This window comes from Cibotium barometz, chromosome 9 (assembly GCF_041138505.1).
Source record: "Cibotium barometz isolate CiBa-2024 chromosome 9, ASM4113850v1, whole genome shotgun sequence".
NCBI classification, from domain to species: Eukaryota; Viridiplantae; Streptophyta; class Polypodiopsida; order Cyatheales; family Cibotiaceae; genus Cibotium; species Cibotium barometz.
The window spans coordinates 33,659,258-33,678,589 of record NC_141054.1 but is presented as its reverse complement, the minus strand read 5'-3'; the positions used below and the strand labels follow the sequence as shown (position 1 = coordinate 33,678,589).

General features: G+C 50.0%; 1 protein-coding gene across 1 annotated transcript in view; it reads right to left on the bottom strand.

The window, feature by feature from the left end:
• Positions 1-610: 610 nt before the first annotated feature.
• MSH2 (MUTS homolog 2) overlaps positions 611-19,332 on the bottom strand; it is a 53,021-nt gene continuing 34,299 nt past the window's right edge. The window contains exons 10-13 of the mRNA XM_086802807.1: positions 5,131-5,257; positions 1,800-2,008; positions 1,356-1,508; positions 611-1,077 (exon numbers count right to left, since the gene is read on the bottom strand). Coding sequence (XP_086658933.1) covers positions 877-1,077; positions 1,356-1,508; positions 1,800-2,008; positions 5,131-5,257 — 690 coding nt within the window. The 3' untranslated portion in view covers positions 611-876. The remainder of the gene's footprint in view (positions 1,078-1,355; positions 1,509-1,799; positions 2,009-5,130; positions 5,258-19,332) is intronic.

The following is a 19,332-nucleotide window of genomic DNA, read 5'->3' as shown; positions in this document are numbered from 1 at the left end:
TCAACAATTTGAGGTCCTCCCATTCTGCCAAGATTTATAGATATTGAGATACTCCTCCGACCCCGGAACAACAATATGCCACTCCCAAGAACCCAAACCACTGAGCCTGCTTCTTACACAAAATTCCACCCTACAAAAATATCAGACATGGTTAGGTTGTCTTTGATAGACTCAAGGTTAAAAAAACACAATAAAAGATGGCCAAAAAGAAGCATTACTAAATGTAAACGAAACACCTGGTCCACAGGCATGTGTTTACAATAGTGGTGTGGGCATTTGGCACTCCCAAATGAGGACCATGATTTGAACCCTGCTATCTACACCCACTGAGAGCACACTGTTGTCCATCAGTAAATAATACATACAGTCTCGAAAATAAAACGCCTGATGTTACAGAAGACTTCGCAAAAGGTGCCCTCTAAAGACCTCATCTGCAACATATGGGATGATTATGTAGGGACTACATGGCTACTGCCTGGCAGGCAAAGCTGGTATGATTGTATTGCTCGGCTTAGGCATTAAGTTACTTCAACCAACATGGAGCTAAATCCATTTCAGAGTATCCACGTGGTCAAACACTAGACCTGTATCCTATTCCAAGGTAACAGTCTTTCTTCAATCTGATCAAATTTAGCTTGCAAAGATTCAAAATCGGATGCCCTCACAGACAGCACCCAAGAGGCTATACATTTCTTACAGTATGTTAGTCACAGTTCAGAGCTCACCGATTAAATTGGTACACCATGGCCAACATAAATCAGGATCTGCAAAACCTTACATCATGTGTAATCTTACAAGTTCCTCCCCCATCTTCTTCAATAAACAGTGGCTAAACTATAAGCGGAACTTCCTTAAGTCCCTGGATGCTGTAGACCATCACAAAAACTGTTGTAGCCATGCATTCCCTACGGCATCTCTATCAAGATCACTTTTCAATCTTTTGATGTCAGTAACAACATCCTTGTAGTCCATTTGTTCCAATGGAAGAGATGCAAATTCTTCAAGGAACTTTCTTGCACGGGCTGCACCCCACATTGTATCATCTGGACCGCAGATACGCTTGCGCTTTGTTCCAACCTGCCCAACAGCATAAATAGACTTGAAATAGATGTAAGCCTTGTCATCACACGTCTTTTTTTTTTTTTTAAGCATACCCTGAGGTTTCATGAATGCAGAAAACTTTTTTATTTGCTGACTGTCCATCATCTCAAGTTGGCTCATAAAAGTAGAAAACATCCTTTTAAAGTCAATACTTCGCACCCAAGATGCAGACAAAAGAGATTCAAAATAAATGCAGTAAGAAGCAAAACAACTTTTGAACTGATTGAAGAAAATAAAGAGTATTTGAACTTTACTTCTTCTGTGAAGTCGTCTTCTTTTTTGGAAACCTGAGAGAAATCTTCCAACTCATTAGCTTTTTCTCTCGCAAGATCAATCACACTCTCAGGAAAGTGTGCAAACTCAGCTACATGAATACCGAAGCTCTGATCACAGGCTCCCTCCTCAACCTGTCATTGTTCATGAGCTCAAGCATTACTTGCACTGTAGACAGTTGTCAGGGAAAACTTTAACAGCAAATAGCAGAGCAACATCAACACAACCATCAACACATTCACCAGTTTGTTAACCCCAATAGTGTACATACATCTAAAATCTAGAAAGGCCACCAAAAACACATACATATGATTGCTTACTCCAAATTGTCCTAGCCCTAGGTCTTCCAAGCTGTCTCTCACAAAAAGGCAATATACAACATTTTTGTGACATACAGGTTCACATTTTTGAGGACCTATAATTACCTTGTAGAGCATGGTCAGCTTCCGCGATGCGTTATCAAGATGAGCTTTGACATGATAATTTGCCACCCCCACTGTTGGGGCTGCATTGGAACTATGCGCTGAAGAGCCTTGATTGCTTTCTAGTGCAGTGAGCTCATGGAAATGAGTTGCAAAGAGAGTTGGTGCTCTTGTTACCTCAGTCAGGTGTTCACATATGGCCCAAGCCAAACCTGTAATCCAATACAAAGATATACTCTATTAATTTCACATTTAGTAAAAGTTAAACCTCTCGATCTAACGTGAATGTGCCAAACATGCGGTGAGCCAAACCTTAATGTGCTTAGCTCAAGTCCACCCTGAGCATTGTAGAATGTTATGCTTTGTAACGGGTGTACAAGGACAGACTTGTAGCAAAGGATTTAGTCAAGAAGAGGGTTGCTTTTAACAAGTGCTTGTACTAGTGTCTAGAACTGCAACAATTGATAGTATTTGAATTGTAGGTGCATGGTAAGGTTAGCTTGTGCTTTAAAAGAGAACTCTTTTACAGAAAAGAAGTTCACATGAAATCAAGCATTGTAGGTTTATGGTTTACACAGGCCTGCTAAAATGCAACTAAGGTGGATGGAAGATATTCATTGCGTGTGTGTGTGTGTGTGTGTGTGTGTGTGTAGAGAGAGAGAGAGAGAGAGAGAGAGAGAGAGAGAGAGAGTATTGCACAGCTCAATGATGGTTTCTTGATTGATAGAAGTGATTGATACTCACCAAGTACAAATGCTTTTGTAGGCTTGTAGCCTCATCTTTTGACCCATACAAATATCACACTCTAATAGGTGGATGCCACATGGCACACTTATCTTATCCACTTATATGATTGTGTTCACAAGGTACTAGAACAATAACACTTTTAGGGATTGTTCACACCCACACACACAAGCACATAAATAGAGGTTCACACACATAGGGAGACACACACACGAGACTCTAAATCAAGGGTCATGTGGACTGGCACTGATGTCTACACCAAGGACCAGTAGGCTAGATGTGGGGGGCTAGGGATCTTGGTCTACGCCCATATCCAAATTACGGTATTCTGGTTGGCTTGGGGACGTAATGTCTATGCCTGGAATGACTGCTTGGGAGATTGACCAATATGTTCTTATGCATGGCATACTTGCATGTCTAGAACTGTTTTTGCGTGAAATGTTTTAATGCCTGCAAGTTCTGTGTGTCTAGTTTATGGGCAAGGAAGGCCCTCTCGTGAAACCGTGTGTGAATCTGTATTCTGACCTCGCTTCTGGACTGTAGACAAACAGTAGGTGTGACTCTAAACTCTTTGTTTAAGCTTATTTGTGTTTTCGCTCATTGTACTACTTTGCACATCCACACTTCATTAAAGTACGGCCGGACAACTTACAAGTGAGTTTGGGCATCCACTTCATTAAAGACTAGGCGGACAGGTTATAAGTGAGTCTGGGGACTTAATGGATGGCGGCCAACCAAACTCTCATAAATCAAGCACTATTTTAAATAAAAGAGTGTGGGCAGCTTATTGGGCACCCTCTCCACTTATGGGAGAGGTGTGGCTCTTGTAGTGGTGGCCCAATGGCCACCCATCATTCATATGGAAAGGCTTAACCTCTCCCTCCCTTCAAGGAAAAGAGGCACCTACTTCATGAGAAAAAAAAAAAGGGAAAGAAATTTTCAGCATAACCAACCCACACGCATACTTTTGGCATGGTTTTTTTTCTGAGAAATAGATCCTTCTATTAGTTAATGAAAACAACCACGATGGGCTAAATACAACCAAGAAGGGCTAGATACAACCTCGCCTCATGTAGACGGCGGGGATCAGATAATCCTCATAATCCTCGACAACCTCAACCTCTATGTCCCAAGTGACGGTACCCAAGTAATGATCCGGGTCGAGGCCCTATCCATCGTGAAGATGCACAGAATCCATTGCCAAAACTACTGCGCCTTCGGGTAATCCCAAAGACAATGTTGCTGAGACTGTGGCTGCACCTCATGCAAGCTGCTGGTCGACCTCCAGTGGCCAACCATGTGCCCACCGCCAAGCTCCTATGTGCCATCAACCAAAGAAAGAGGGTGATCTTTTGAGGCCGAAAACTGTCCCAAACCCTCTTCCAAAAATCTGAGAGGAAGCGTTGTGAGAGGCCTTGTGATTGCCAATATTTTGATGCTACCGGGGTGCCATCAATCTTTGGCATCTGAATCCTGCGGCCTAGCCGCCTTGTATACGCAAAGAAGGGGTCATCCAGAGTCTTCTCCCTATCAAACCCTCTGAAAGCCTCTCTGGCATGGCTCCTGTGATCATAATCTCATCGAAGGCTACTTTAAGGATGCCTTCCACGAGATCCCAGTAGTGAAGAAAGAAAGAAACTGGGAGCCCGTTTGCCCCAGGGCATTTGCCCTAGGAAGAGCAGTCAATGCCTCCGCTAGCTCCTCTGCAGTGAAGGGAGTCAATAAGGAGGACCGAAGAGCGAGGGGAACCACCTCTCGTGTGCCGCCAGACCCTCTCACGCGCATCCATCACTTGTGGGGATAATGGGACACCTGTGAGGAGAGATCGGAAAAAAATCAATGGCGATGGCTCTCACATGGGGGAGGTCAAAAACAATGCCTCTCCATCCTGTCTACGCAACCTACGAATACCATCTCTCCTCCTATGGGGACCTACTATCTCAAAGAAGTCTCCCATAACTCTATCACCAACCTGGGTTCAAAAGGAAGCTCTGGCATGGTATCTATACTCCACCCTCCTCTCCTCGATGGATCTGATCTCCGTACGGGCTGCAGAAAGCTGACTCTCAATGCAAGGGCTATCAAGGGAACTCTCCTGAAGCTGCTGAGGAGAAGCTAGACCCCTCCTCAGACTCCTCTCTTGCTCACCGAATCCCTCCAATCTGCTCTGAGTTGCCTCCTGCAAAAAACTGTTGATCTCACCAAGGCCCGCATCCAAGGTGCACACAATAGAGCCTGGGCCCTGAAATAAAATCCAATCCCGCCCAAATCTGCTCTATCCTACTACAAGTCTCAAGGTCTTGAATAAGGCTATCTGGAATCCTAGAGCTCGCGTGCCTGTCCTGCCTCCAACTTTCATGTATATCAGTTGGGAGATTTTCCAACTTTCACAACTCAAAGCTGTCGCCAAATGAAGATCTCTGGTCTCTCTTGTCACATTGTCTTCAGTTACCTATCCTCTTCTTATGCTTGTAGCTTCTGATACTATACAAAACAAGGGTGCATCACACGCTAGCTCCAAAAAGAATTCTAGAAAGAGTACAGACACTCGAATGTGAGGAGTAGAAATTAGAAGTAAAACTTGACCTACCAAATCCATCATAAGTTGACGTGCCTCTCCCTAATTCGTCAATAATGATCAATGACCTGTTAGTTGCTGCTTTCAAAATTGCTGCAGTCTCCAGCATTTCCGCCATAAAAGTTGATACTCCACGCAACTGTAGAATGGAGTTACAAATCAAGGACATTGGTTTAGACTATTACCACAAGTTCATTCATAGAAAATTTAACAAAAGTCACTCAAACAGTGATTAGATGAACTCTAAGATGAATAATCCATTTTAAAAACCTTATAAAACAACATAGAAACATCTTAAATCAGATGCCTCAAATTAGCTTCTCAAAGATATCGTAGATGCTCCCTCCCTGCCACCAAACCCAATAAAGTTGTCCTGCATCTATCTGAAGTGAAATTCAAGGATCTTCTAGGACAGTCTAATATTGACAAAGGGCCTTTGTGTTGTGCATTTGGGAGATGGGCCCTTCATGTCTGATACTGCTGGTACCATCATATTCTCTGCCAGAAGTAAGTCTCAACATTTGAGCATCCTTTCCTTATAAAGACCCTCGTTACATATTAGTTAAGTTATCATATCGCCAAAATCTATACTGTTGGGTAAGGAAGTTAAGCAAGAGGGGACATCCTCCCATGCTGAGGTAACTTCCCTTAGTACAGCTTTTGTAAGTAAATTTTCAGCTGATAGTTCACTAAGAAATGTACAACTTACTTTTATGGCCAAACTGTAGATCTAGACAATAGACCAAGCTCTCTTTTGCCCCACCAACGCTCATTCAGCCCCTTCAAACTGCCATGGCGGCTCTTTGCACCATCAACGTCAGGGTAATATCAATGCTTATAACATTCTCATGGCTCCATGCAACTCACAAGTCCAGGGAAGTTCCTAACCTTTGGGCATCTGGATTTTGTACTATCCTCCCTGTTCAACCCTTGGACTCTTATGCAACTAAGTTTCCCAAAGCATGTATCAAAAAGTACTAAGAAACTAAGGGCATCAAACCTATGCACCATTGTCTTACCGAGGGGATGACGACAAAAGCTCTGCAATTGAAAGCTTTGTTACTCTAGCCTCTAAAAGGATTGATTATAACCTTGTTTCCCAAGGTTGTTGTAAGGGGGACCGCTTCTTTGCATATGCCATGCCTTGGGTCACCCCAGTTTCACCATGAGGAGCTCCTCTCCCTATGTCCGGTGTGGGTTACATTTAAACCTCTGCCGGTGTGTCTTAGAGACCACATTCAAGTATTGCTGCTACCCTTGGGAGAGTTCTATTTCTCCCAAAGCAACAGTTTCTGAGTGCGGGTTTTGATGCTAAGTTATGTGTTCTCTGGTCTATGGATCACCCTATTCCGGCCTTTGTGGATCTAGACATGGGTCACATGGGTTGCTTTCAGTAACTGGTGGTGTTTTCTTCTTTTCCAAATGCTTGCTACCATTGCAAGAAGATTGGCGACTATGCGCGAGATTGTTTGGCAAAAGGAGATACGGCTTCTGAAGTGGCTGGCATGGTGTCTACAGCAACATCGTTGGAAAAGGAAGGCAATGGGTGGCCATTCAGAGGGAGAACATGGCGTAGCCATAATGTTCATGAGGCTTTGGGTACTGGCTCTCTGGTTGACACAGGTTTGGTCTTGCCTCCACAGGATACAATGAAGGCCCAGCCGGATGTGACCAGTCCTGTCCCGGAGGCTTCACTAGTTGAGGATGTCTTGATGGAAACATTGCGCGAGAAAGGAACAGGTCCTATGAATACCGTGCATGACCTGAAGATGGTACCGAAGTTGCTCTGAGAAGCTGAAACGTTCGTGGTTCAGTCACGGAATGTGGTACACAAGGAGGACACAGTTGAAGGTCTGAGGAAGATATCCAAACCACATGAGACAGTTCTTAATGAAATGGACACAGGTGAGGGAGGGGTTTCAGGCGGAGGACTCCTCTCGCGCTTCTCAGGCGAAGGAAGCTCCTCTTTCTAAGCTGACAGTCTGCTACGATCCACCAATTCTTCAGAGAATTAGAATCCGTGCTAAGCTAGTGGACAAGGAGGGTGTTAAGACACTCTATCTTGATGATGGTATGGTGATTCCAGAAGCGTTCTTTTTTGCTAACCACCACCTTTAGCAGCGTATGCTTTTTTATGAGGGTAAGAAGAAGAAGAAAGGAAGCTATGAAGAATAATGCTCTTCTGCTGTAACTGGGATTGTTCTTATAATATCTTTTTTTTTTCAAAACAAAGGTACTAAGGAACGCTGCTTCAAGGATTAATATGAGCAGTGCGACAACAGTCACTTTTAGAAAACAAGACATTTATGAGCACAGAGTGTGTTGTGTATGGGTGTTGATAGCACCATGCATAGCAAGCAGAGAATGACCCTTCCCTCGTGCATTCTATCTTGTTCCTCCATGAGACTCTGATTTTCAGCTTGAACATAGCCAAGGCTCAGTCCTAGACACAGTGATTCAGAAGCACATATTAAACAAATACCTGGTGTATTGATATTTCTCCGAGACAGCAAGCAGAGAATGACCCGCACAGAACCGACCGTACAGCTGCGTTTTCCCCTCTCTCAGAATTGGTTGCTCCAGCTGGTCACACAGCCGTGTTTCTTCTCTTTCCACCGGTCATCCTCATAACAGACCGTACAGCAGCTGATTACGTGCTCTTCCAGAGGGCTGCCCTCTCTTTGGTGGTCTGCACAAACTGGCTACAAGTGGGCTGCTGTGGGCAGATTTGGGGTTGCTTATGTCAGAATGCACAGCGGAAATGAAGACAACTGCTGTAGAGAGCAAAATGCAGATGAGAGAGGGAGAGAGAAGCTGTATAAACTCTGTATATACACTACAAAATCCCGGTAATGGTACAAAAACAAGTGTGGGGGACAGGGGCCATTTTATATGGCCCCAGGCTGCTGGTTGGCCAGCCCAAAACAGGCCGACAGCAGCGTAGATGCTCACGACCAGCAGACCAGGTAAAAACCAGTCAGCCAGAACTGCAGAACAGGTCAGGTAGCAAAGGAATCAGTCGGCCAGCATCTGATACAGCCGACAAGCAGAAAACAGCCTCCCACACCTAGCAAAAAACGGGAAAATACATGGAAAGCGGGGAAAAATGGGGGAACACCAAAAATGGGCGGGCACACCGACAACATAGGCCTTGGTGGAAATAAGATCCAGTCAGGGCTCGCTGAAGCTCCCGTTTCCCCCTGCTCTGCGCACCCTCGCTCCCCCCCCCCTCCTCGCGGCCTTTTTTCCTTCCGCCCCTCGCTTGCTCCCCTCTGCTCGTCGCTGCGCCCCCCCTCTCCTTCCTCGCTGCTGCGCTGCCCCCCCCTCCTTCCTCGCCGCTGCGCCCCCCCCCCACTTCGCCGTTTCGCCCCCCCCCCTCCCCTATTCGCCATTTCGCCTTACCCCCCCGCTGCCGCCTGTTCGCCTTCCCCCTCCGCTGCTGCCTGTTCCCCCCCCGCCGCCTGTTCGCCATCCCCCCCGTTGCCGCCCCCCCCCTCCCTCCTCTGTCGTGCTGCTTCTCACCCCTTGGGGTTTCCCTCTTCGTCATCCGTCTTTCCGCCTCTTGGTGTGCAGCCCGCTTCTTGCAGGTTTTCCGCTTTCGCCTCGCCTTCGCTTGAGCTTCAGACTCTGATGGAGACTCCTCCCGCCTCGCCTCAGAGGGACTCTTCCGCAGCCCCCTCGCCCGCCCCCGAGGTCATCCCCATCAGGCTTTCTCTTTCGCCGGAAGAGGAAGCGAGCCTCACCGCAGAGGTGGAACGCCTTCAGGCTCACTCCAACATCTGCCGTATAGTCGGCACTCGCCCCAGCAGAGGGGAGATCAGGGATCTACTTCAGGCTCGCCTTCTTGCAGATGTGGGCAAGATCCTTGATGTACAGCTCTTGGGCCGGGGACATTATCAGATCGAGTTCGAGGCCGCCCAGAGCGTTGCCACGGTCCTTGCCATGAGTCCTCTGGATATCAGGGGTGCTCGGGCTTTCTTCAGGCCTTGGCAGCATGGATTTGACCCAGCTGCGGCGGAGCAGGGAGAGCGCCTCTTCCATATTACAGTTTGTTTCCCTGGTCTCCGCCGGGAGTATCTTCCGCTCCTCTCCAGGCTCGGAGCATTGGTGGGCTCGGTTCTTGAGACGGGCCCCTCAACAGCTTCAGTGGTGGCCAGAGCAGCTGGGCTACCTTCGGTCAGAGTGTTGGTATCTGACATCTCCTCCCTTCCTAAGGTCATTCAGCTACCTAGGATAGGGGGGGGGTGGATAGATCAGAGAGTGGAGTTCTCGGGGCTCCCGAATCAGTGCTTCATTTGCAGACAGGTCGGTCATTTGGCCAAGGCCTGCCCTCGCAGGAGACCTCGGCCCTCACCACAGCAGCAGGCCACGGATGGCCCGCCCACAGATTCGACTCGGCAGGCTGCCTCAGGGACACCTGCTCAGGCCACAGAGACCTCGGAGTGGCAGCCTGGACAGGGGCGCCGTCGAGGGAGACAGCCACAGCAGCACGCCCACGTACCGCTGCAGCAGCAGCCACAGTCTCAGCCTCACTGGGTTCCCGTGAGGAACAGATTTGCTCCCCTTCAGGAGGAGACCCCTGCAGCGACCGAGGACCAGGAGATGCCAGCTCCCCCTCCTTCACCTCCCCCACACCCATCCCCTCCCACCGCCCCGCTTCCACCTTCGCCTCCTCCCGCCCCCGCTCCGGTCTCGGCAGCGGCTCCCTCTCCTCCTCCCTCGCCTCCCCCTCCTCCCCCTCCGCCCGCCTCGCCTTCCCGGGAGGTCCTGGCAGCTCCCTGGCGCTCACCTGCAGTCCGGAGGGCGCTGAGCACTGACCTCGCTCGAGCATCACAGAGGAGACCTATGCCGATTAGGGCCTCACGGATTTCATCTATCCGCAGTCGGCTGAGTCGCCTCGGCATTCGACAGCGCTCGGCGGCGTTTGATTATACCTTCACACGGCTTTTTGGAGCAGAGGGCCCCCATGAGCCAGCACCCATCCGAGTGCATGTCGTGATACCTCCGGCCCGCGGGGAGGAGGCACTAGACTCAGCGGTGGCCTTCTCGTTCCCTCTTTGTGGACCTTGTGACCGGGAGTGGACTCTAGAGCTCGCTCTCAGCACGTTGAAGACTCAGGCAGTTGAGTTTTCTCATCACATGAGCGATTTGGAGGTTACAGATGTGCTAGGCCGACTTTGGGAGTTGGCTCATTTTGTCTTGGATCCCGGGGGTGTGGATACATCCGGGATTCGGCATTTGGTCGTGCGCATAGTTGCAGATTTGGCACGCGACCCAGGATATGTGAGTATTCACGAGGTTACTATGTCAGAGCAGGAGGCAGTCGCCATGGGTCACAGCCACTGGCGCCTGATCCGGGATTCTTGCAGTACACCGGGTGGGCAGACTCGCAGCCGTTCGGATGGGGACTACTCTCCATCCAAGCCGCTTGCGAAGGCCCGCCGTACGGCTGAGACAGCATCCACCTCAGTAGGACATCCATGAGGATCATCTCATGGAATGTACAGGGCCTTGGCGGAGCACACTTTATACGCTATCGAGGCTGCTTGAGGCAGGAGCTACAGAGATGCCTGGTTGGTGGCAGCATTGACATTCTGATGATGCAGGAGCACCACTTGGGTGAGAGCAGGATCCGGAGATATGGTTCGGTGATGCCTGGTAGATGGGACACTTTCTGGTCTGCAGGGTTTGGTCCTTTGGGTGGACAGGGAGGAGTATGCATGGTTATTGCAGATGCATGGCGGCAGGCCATTGTGGATCGAGGGATCATTGTGCCTGGTAGAGCACAGTATGTCATTCTGAGGATGCATGATGAGCTATTGGGTGTGCTCAACATCTATGCGCCCAATCATGCTAGTGCCAGAGCAGAGTTCTGGACTCAGGTTACAGATGCATTGCCAGAGGCCGCACATTGGTGTGTTGGGGGAGACTTCAACATGCTTGAGGACCCGACAGATAGGGTGGGAGGCAGTCATGTTACAGTGCACGGCACGGAGCTTGCAGCTTGGGACCGGTTTTGTATGACACTGAGGATCACTGATGCATGGCAGCATGGGGCTTTCTCCCGGTCTCAGGACAGTCTTAGTTTCTCTCGGTCGGATCGCCGGCAGGGAGGGACTAATCTATCTCGGATTGATCGCTTTTATGTGGGCGATTGGTTGGGGGAGCGAGGGGGCTCCGTCGGCATTCTTGCTGGCACCTCATTTTCAGATCATGCGCCAGTTATACTGACTTTGGAGGAGGGGACACGGGAGCCCAGCTTGCAGTTGAGGATCCCAGAGAGGGTACTTGCAGACCCCAGTCTCGCTGAGGACATTGAGAGGATCTGGCATGATAGTCAGTGCTCTGACCAGGATGCAGCGGGCCAGTGTGCCCAGGGACTCATTGATCTTAGTTCCTTTCTACACGCTGCAGCTTTGACACGACTGGGAGAGATTCGCGAGCGGGAGCAACGGCTGAGACGCAGCCTTGCTTCGCTACAGCGCCTTCAGGAGCAGCAGCCTGCATGTGAGTGGGTGGTGTCCCAGCTGAGCCAGGCACGCCAGGAGGTTAGAGAGGCAGAGGAGCAGAGACATGAGTTTTACTATCGCCGTCAGGCCTCTCAGTGGACGCAGCTTGGTGATAGAGTGACTGGGGAGTTTTTTGAGATCACTGGACCCCGTCATGCGCGAGCAGGGGTTCGCCAGCTTGGTAGACCGGATGGATCGATAGCTACTGAGCTCGGGGAGATCAGAGCCATTGCCACTGCTTTTTATCGTGACTTGCTTTCAGCGGAGCCAGCCACTGAGGATCGAGATGTATGCAGACAGACTGTGTGGGCCCATGTGCAGAGGAGGGTCACAGACCATATGCGCACAGTTCTAGGTGCGCCTCTGTCAGAGATTGAGCTTGCCGAGGCCTTGAGGGTCCTGCCGCGACATAGTTGCCCAGGGGAGGACGGATTGACGCCGGCCTTTTTTATGGGCTATTGGGACCTTTTGGGGCCAGGCCTCCGCAGGGGCTTTCAGCATGTTTTGGACACTGGGGTGATGCCGCAGAGCTTTTCAGAGGGCTTGATCTATCTTATCCCCAAGGGGGAGGGAGTATCGGATGACATTCGGCATTGGAGGCCTATTACGATCCTCAATACTGTATACAAGGTCTTGGCAAAGGCCTTGAGTTTGAGGATCCAGCCCTTCCTGGGGGAGTTGATTCATGCTACTCAGACAGGATTTGTCAAGGAGCGCAGTATCCTTGACAACATCTTTACTTTCTGGGAGGCGACGGCCCGAGCTAGGTTTCTTGGCAAGGACTTGGTCGTGATGCTTCTCGATTTTGAGAAGGCATACGATAGAGTTGATTGGGGATTCTTAGAGGGCACTATGCTACGCCTGGGCTTTGAGCCAGGATGGATCAGAGGGGTGGCAGCTTTGTATTCCACAGCTCGCAGCCAGGTGCTGATTGCAGGAGGTCGGGGGCCGAGTTTTGAGCTGACCAGATCAGTCCGTCAGGGGTGTCCTCTCGCCCCTTTCCTTTTTCTCTTCTTTGCGGAGGCTATGAGTATGTATTTGACGGCAGAGGAGGTTGGTTTGAGAGGACTTCAGCTCCCAGTCCGGGGGGAGGATTTGCTTGATGCTGAGTTTGCAGACGACACGGGCTTATTTTTGCATGGCCAAGAGGCCAATCTCATTCGAGCAGAGCAGTCGCTCCAGGTCTTTAGTGCAGCTTCGGGAGCATTGATCAATTGGCGCAAGACAGTGGCCTTTTGGATCAGTAGTGCTCCCACTCCGGCATGGAGGCCGGACCCCGGTTTTAGATGGATTCCTCCCGGCACAGCAGTGCGGTATTTGGGATGCCAGATTGGTCTCGATTTGTCACCTGAGCAGCAGATTGCCCCGCTTCTTCTGAGCATTCGGAAGAAGCTATTGTATTGGAGTACAGCTCGACTATCCTTGGCTGGGAGGGTGGTGGTGGCAAATCAGGTGCTGTTAGCGACTATGTGGTACATTACGTCCTGCTGGATTTTCTCGAGCTCTTGCATCAGCCAGGTACAGAGGCTGATCAGGAACTTTCTGTGGTCTGGGCGGGACGGTCAGCCAGCTCGGGCAAAGGTTGCATGGGCAGTTATTACACTTCCGCTGGCTCAGGGCGGTTTGGGCATTATAGATCCAGTCGATCAGAGTAGAGCCTTATTGGGGAAGCTTATTGTTCGGGGGTTGCTTCCAGGCGCTGAGCCTTGGAAAGAGCTCCTCTTGCAGCGACTGCAGGCCCGGGCGCCTCCTGCAGGGGGTACTTGGGCACCAGAGATTCGCTGGATATTCATAGAGATGAGGAGGACAGGCCTCAGTAGAGGATGGGAGGACAGATTTGCTTTGAGTATCCTGAGAGCTTGGGAGCTGCTGAGACCGGGGCTCTCTCAGCGGCCTCCGTCTTGTGTTGAGGAGCGGGCCAGGCAGCCGCTCATCTGGAGCCCAGCGGTTCGTACAGAGCAGAGTCATATGCTGGGTTCTCGGCCTCGTCTAGCCTGGGGACCTTTAGCGGCAGGCCCAGCTCGTAGTTTTGGAGACTGGCAGGCTTTCTGCAGTCTACCAGAGGAGACCCAGGTGGAGAGGTTGAGTCACTTCAGAGGGGGGTTGATTATGAGGGATGATATTCAGGAGGCACTTACAGAGGAGTGGTTCACACCTCTCGAGCCAGTGGCCCCACGGTGGATGGGTGCCTTCACATAGTTGGAGATCCTGATTGCTGTCAGAGCTAGCACTGAGGATGGCAGATGCCTCTATTATGAGATTCAGGATGAGGGCCGACTCCAGAGAGTGGAGGTGGAGTCGCCTTTAGTTGCAGAGTGCACCTTTCAGAGGATTCGGGTAGTGGCTGCCGCTTCTCGGAAGTGGCATATTGACCCCGACCCTGCTGACGTGCTCCCGGATTGGCGTATATGGGCATATGCAACGCGCCCCTTGGCCCGGCTACAGTGGGACCCCGGAGAGTACGAGTGGCATGATCCTTATGCATCCCTTGAGGCCACAGAGATCACATTTTTTCAGTATACTGTTCGGCTGGGACGGCATATTTTGACGGCGAGGAGGACGGTTTCTCCAGCGGCAGCGGGGCATTGGCGATTGCAGGGACTATCACAGGAGTTCCTGGAGGATTTCTGGGCTCGGCTCTGGGCTAGTCGACAGGCCCGCAGGATCTCGGCTTTTCAGTGGATGGTCGCCCACAGGGGCTCAGCAGTTGGCACTTGGCTTGTTTACAGCGGTCTTCCGGCGGCCTGCGTCCGATGCGGCCACCCTATGGAGACACAGAGACATTGCCTTTGGGACTGCCCTCAGGCACAGCAGATTTGGCTGCGGATGCTGCGTATTCTAGCCCCCCTCTCTCCAGAGGGTATGTTTACGTGGGGTGCCGCTGCTTGGTCGACTTCGTCAGGGCCTGCTATGGGCTATGAGATGGAGCAGGGCAGTCAGGCCATCAGATTTATTAGGGGCCAGCCTCGCCTGGTTCCGGCACCGGATTTCTCGTCCGCCAGCTGGACACAGGAGAGGGATTTACGATGGGAGCTCCTCAGCAGCCTCACCATCTGGTTCACCTGGAGGGCCCGGTGCTTCACGGCCTTTGAGGGGAGATTAGAGCCACCAGCAGAGACTGTTCGGGGGATTTGGCAGGAGTTGATCCACACCCTGCGAGGACAGTACGACCGCATCCGGGGAGACTCGGATGAGGCGATTTTACGGCGCCAGGCCTTTCATACCACTTGGCGCTGTGGCCCTTTCTACACCCTACACACGGGATCCCCCCGTTGGCACTACAGGCCACCTGTTTGGCTCTTTCCCCCCCCCATTGTATGATTTAGACGCTCAGTCCTTTAGGCTGATGCTTGTATTTTGCAGCACCTAGGGAGAGTCTCCCGGGCTGCCATGATGTATTCACTGCTCTTCTCTCTGTTAGGAGCAGGAGAGATCTCTTTTGTAGCCCTACGGGCGTTTTTTACATAACTAATGAAAGGATCTTTTCTTGGAAAAAAAAAACATAGGCCTTGGTGTAATGTACAGACAGGAGATGACTGCTAACACCCCCTCTCAACTCCTAGATGTGGAACCAACCCCAGTGAGCTGAAGTGCTGTCAGAGCATAGCCTGAGGTAGAGACTTCATGAAGAGGTCTGCCGCATTGTCCTCCGTCCAACAATAAACAAGCAAGATGTCACCAACCAAAATCTTCTCACGAACAAAATGATATTGTATCTCTATGTGCTTGGTCCGGGCATGGAAGACAAGGTTCCAAGCAATAGCGATACACCTCTGGTTATCGCACTGGATGACTGTGGGCTCCTTCTGTGTAAACCCAATCTCGCCAAGCAACCTCCACAGCCACACAACCTCGCAAGCAACACCACAAGCAGCCCGGTACTCTGCCTCTGTAGACAACAAGGTAATAGTTAGCTGCCTCTTGCTGCTCCATGATATAGCTCCTGAGCCGAGGGTAAATCCGTAGCCTGATGTAGATCTCCTCGTGTCTGGATCTCCTCCCCGATCTGAGTCACTCCAGCCTTGAAGTCGGACTCGCTCCTTCGTTTCCCCTCCAATGTCGTAGAAGAGTCCAATATCCTTCGTACCTTGCAGATACTGCAAGATCCACAATCTTGCGTCCCAATGAGACTTAAAAGGCGTCTGCATGAACGATCTCAACAACCCCACAAGAAAGCTCAAGTCCAATCTAGTGTTTAGCAATCAGATCAATGAACCAACAAGCGTCCGATACAGAGAGGCATCACCCGGCTCACAAGGATCATTCACTGTAAGCTTCGTGCTCGGGTCCATCAGTGACGTGATAGGCTTGCAGTTCTCCATCCCAAAGGCCTCAAGCAACTCATGAACATACCGCTGTGCTGAGAGACAAAGAACCCCCTCTGGGTCTGCCAAATCTCCAATCCCAAGAAGAAGTGGAGTAAGCCTAAATCGGTCATCTCAAACTCCTTTGACAAGGCAGCCTTCATCACTGCTATGTGCTCCACATGACCGCCAGTGAGAATGAGGTCATCCACATAAAGGATGATCAACGTAACCAAACCGCGTTCTCGAAAGAGATACAAGTTAGGATTTGCAACTGATCTCTGAAATCCAGTCCATAGAAAGAAGGAATCAATCTTCTAATTCCAAGCCTTGGGAGCCTGCTTAAGACCATACAAGGCCTTCCGCAACTTGTAAACCATCCCCTTTGATCCTGGAACCTCAAAGCCTGGAGCCTGCTCAACATACACCTCCTCCTGCAAGTCACCATTAAGGAACGCAGATTTCACATCCATCTGATATACGGGCCACCGCTGAGAAGAGGGAAGGGCAAGAACGGTCCGAATCGTGGTCATCCTCGCTGTCGGCGCAAAGGTATCCTCATAGTCGATGCCAAGCCGCTAAGCATAACCCTTAGCCACAAGTCTAGCTTTGTGTTTGTCCACCGACCCATCTAATGTATCCTTGGTCATAAAGACCCACTTGACGGCCTCCGAACTAACTCCCAAGTTTTATTCTTCTCAATGGCATCCAGTTCCACTTGCATGGCTTTCCTCCAAGTATCCTGAGAAAGAGCTTCCTTCACGGAAGTGGGCTCTTTGTCCCGCATGATATGAGACATCAAAGCATAGTTTACCTCTAAGAGCTCTATGAATGACTTTTGTCACGAACTCTATGCGATCTTCGAGGTCCGTCCTCTATGGTACACTCAGAGGGAAGCTCCGTAACACCTGACTCCCAAAGGGTGTCTAACAACCACCTGGGTACTCGAACAGAACGCGGAGCCTCCTGCTGCTGCTGCGGGGGCTCATCTCCAGCCGAGAGGCTCAACCTCTACAACTGACTGAGGCTGTCCAACTGGAACAATAGACTGGGAATCATCATCAGACTCATCTGGGTCTCCAAGAAGTGGCGGCTCATCAACAGTGGAAGCTGGAACATGCTCATCAAAAACAACATCTCTACTGACAACAACCTCGTTCCACTACAACTGACTGAGGCTGTCCAGCTGGAACAATAGACTGGGAATCATCATCAGACTCATCTGGGTCTCCAAGAAGTGGCGGCTCATCAACAGCGGAAGCTGGAAAATGCTCATCAAAAACAACATCTCTACTGACAACAACCTCGTTCCGCTCGAGTCATACAACTTGAATCTTTTGGAAAGAGAGTTATACCCCACAAATACAAGCTTCTGGGACTTCGAGTCAAGCTTCCGCCTCTGCTTCTTTGGAATGTGAACATAGGCATCACTCCCAAACACACGGAAATGGGAGACATCTGGTTTCCTACCAAAATAAGCCTCCAAGGGAATCATCTTTGGTATTGAAGTCACCGGAGATCGGTTGAGGATATGGACAGCCATAGCCACAACCTCTCCCCAAAGTGGACGAGGAAGATCATGATGCTCCAACATCGTCCTCGCCATCTCCACCACAGTCCAATTCTTACGCTCAACCACTCCATTCTCTAGAGGCGAACCTGTATTGGCCAACTCCTGCTTGATGCTATGTTCCACACAAAACCGCACAAACGCATTGGAAGAAAACTCTCCTCCTTTGTCAGCCCAAAGAGTCTTTATCTGCAATCCAGACTCTTTCTCCACCATCACATGCCACTCCTTGAACCAAGCAAAAGCTTGGTCCTTCTGGGAAAGGAAATAAACCCATGTGAATCTACTACAATCATCAATAAGCAACATAAAATACAAAGAACCTCCCAAGGATGGGGTCTGCATAGGTCCACACAAGTCAGTGTGTACCAACTCCAAAGGTTTCGAAGCTCGCCTGGAAGCCTTCTTCGGAAAAGATTCCCTATGCTACTTCCCGCGAATGCAAGAACTACAGCGTCCCTACTTGCTACCAACATTTGGCAAGCCATCCACCATCTGGTCTTGGAAAGCCCGCCACAATGCATCCACATTCAAGTGGCCAAAACGGAAGTGCCACAAGTCACCAATCTGAGTGTCTCTCAGAGAGGAGAGTGCTGAGAGTTTGTGGATACCGTTCTCCACTCCGCCTTCCCATACAACCTGGCATGTTTCTCTATCCCGTAGAGCAATAGAATGCTCCTCAAACTCCACCCGGAAGCCAGTCTTGCAAACCTTATGCACTGACAATAGATGAAAACCAAGTGCGGGGATGTAAAGAACACGAGAGGAATGCTTCTCCCCTCTGCCATCGGGAATGATCTCCATCCTGCCCTCACTATGAATCGGTATAGTGGAATTGTCGCCAATGAAAATGCGACATGGTTGCCGTTTAAGATCCTGTAAGAACTCACGAGAAGGAGTCATCCTAGAAGCACCACTATCAAGAATCCACTCCCGAGTATCCCTGGCGATGAAGCCAACTACCTCCTCACTCGAAGAAGATGAAGCATTTGTGTCCCACTCGACCTTCAGTTTCTCACGGTCTGAATTAAGCTTCTTCTCAGAAGACTTCTCCGATGAAGACTTCCCTTTGCCATTACTGTTGTTGTTACGGCCTTTCAACCGTTACGGGACAATAAAGGCCTCAGAACCTTTGCCTGTGGAGGGTTCATGAAATGCTCTTCCTAGTCCAAGACCATAGGCACAAGCTCCTCCCACGTGATGGTGCTGAGCCTGCCATTGGTGATCAAAGAGGAGTAAAATGCTAAGTATTGAGAGGGAAAATGAGACGACAACGTGATGGCCATGTCCTCTTAAGATATCTCTTTCCCAGCCTAAAGAACCTCCTGCTGAGGAGCTTGCAACTTGTTGATGTGCTCCCGCATCCTCGAAGACTTTGCAGGATTCATCACCCGCATCTACACTTCCAAGGAGATCCGCTTCATGGGTGATACCCTGTTATACAAAGAAGTCAAATGCTGCCAAATCCCTCTGGCCAGTGTCATATGCTTTATATGATTAATCACCTGTGGTGTGCAATTAAGGAAGATGAAAGAACGTACACAGGCACTGACACGATCCCATAATTGTGCCTGATGTAGGGTTTCAGTTGTTAGGGTTAGGGTTTGGAAGGCACTTCAGCAGGAGGCGTGAGAGTGTGAGAGAGGAACACGACTGCTCATGTATTGATTGTTGATAAAATGAAGTACAATAGCCACATAAAAGATGTGACCTAAAAGGTGTGTTCACATGGTCCGGCCATAAAGTGTGCCATGTGGACCAAATCACTTATAAACCATTATAAGTGAAACTAAGCTAAAACTGGGTGAAAAAACCTCCACTAACTGAAGTA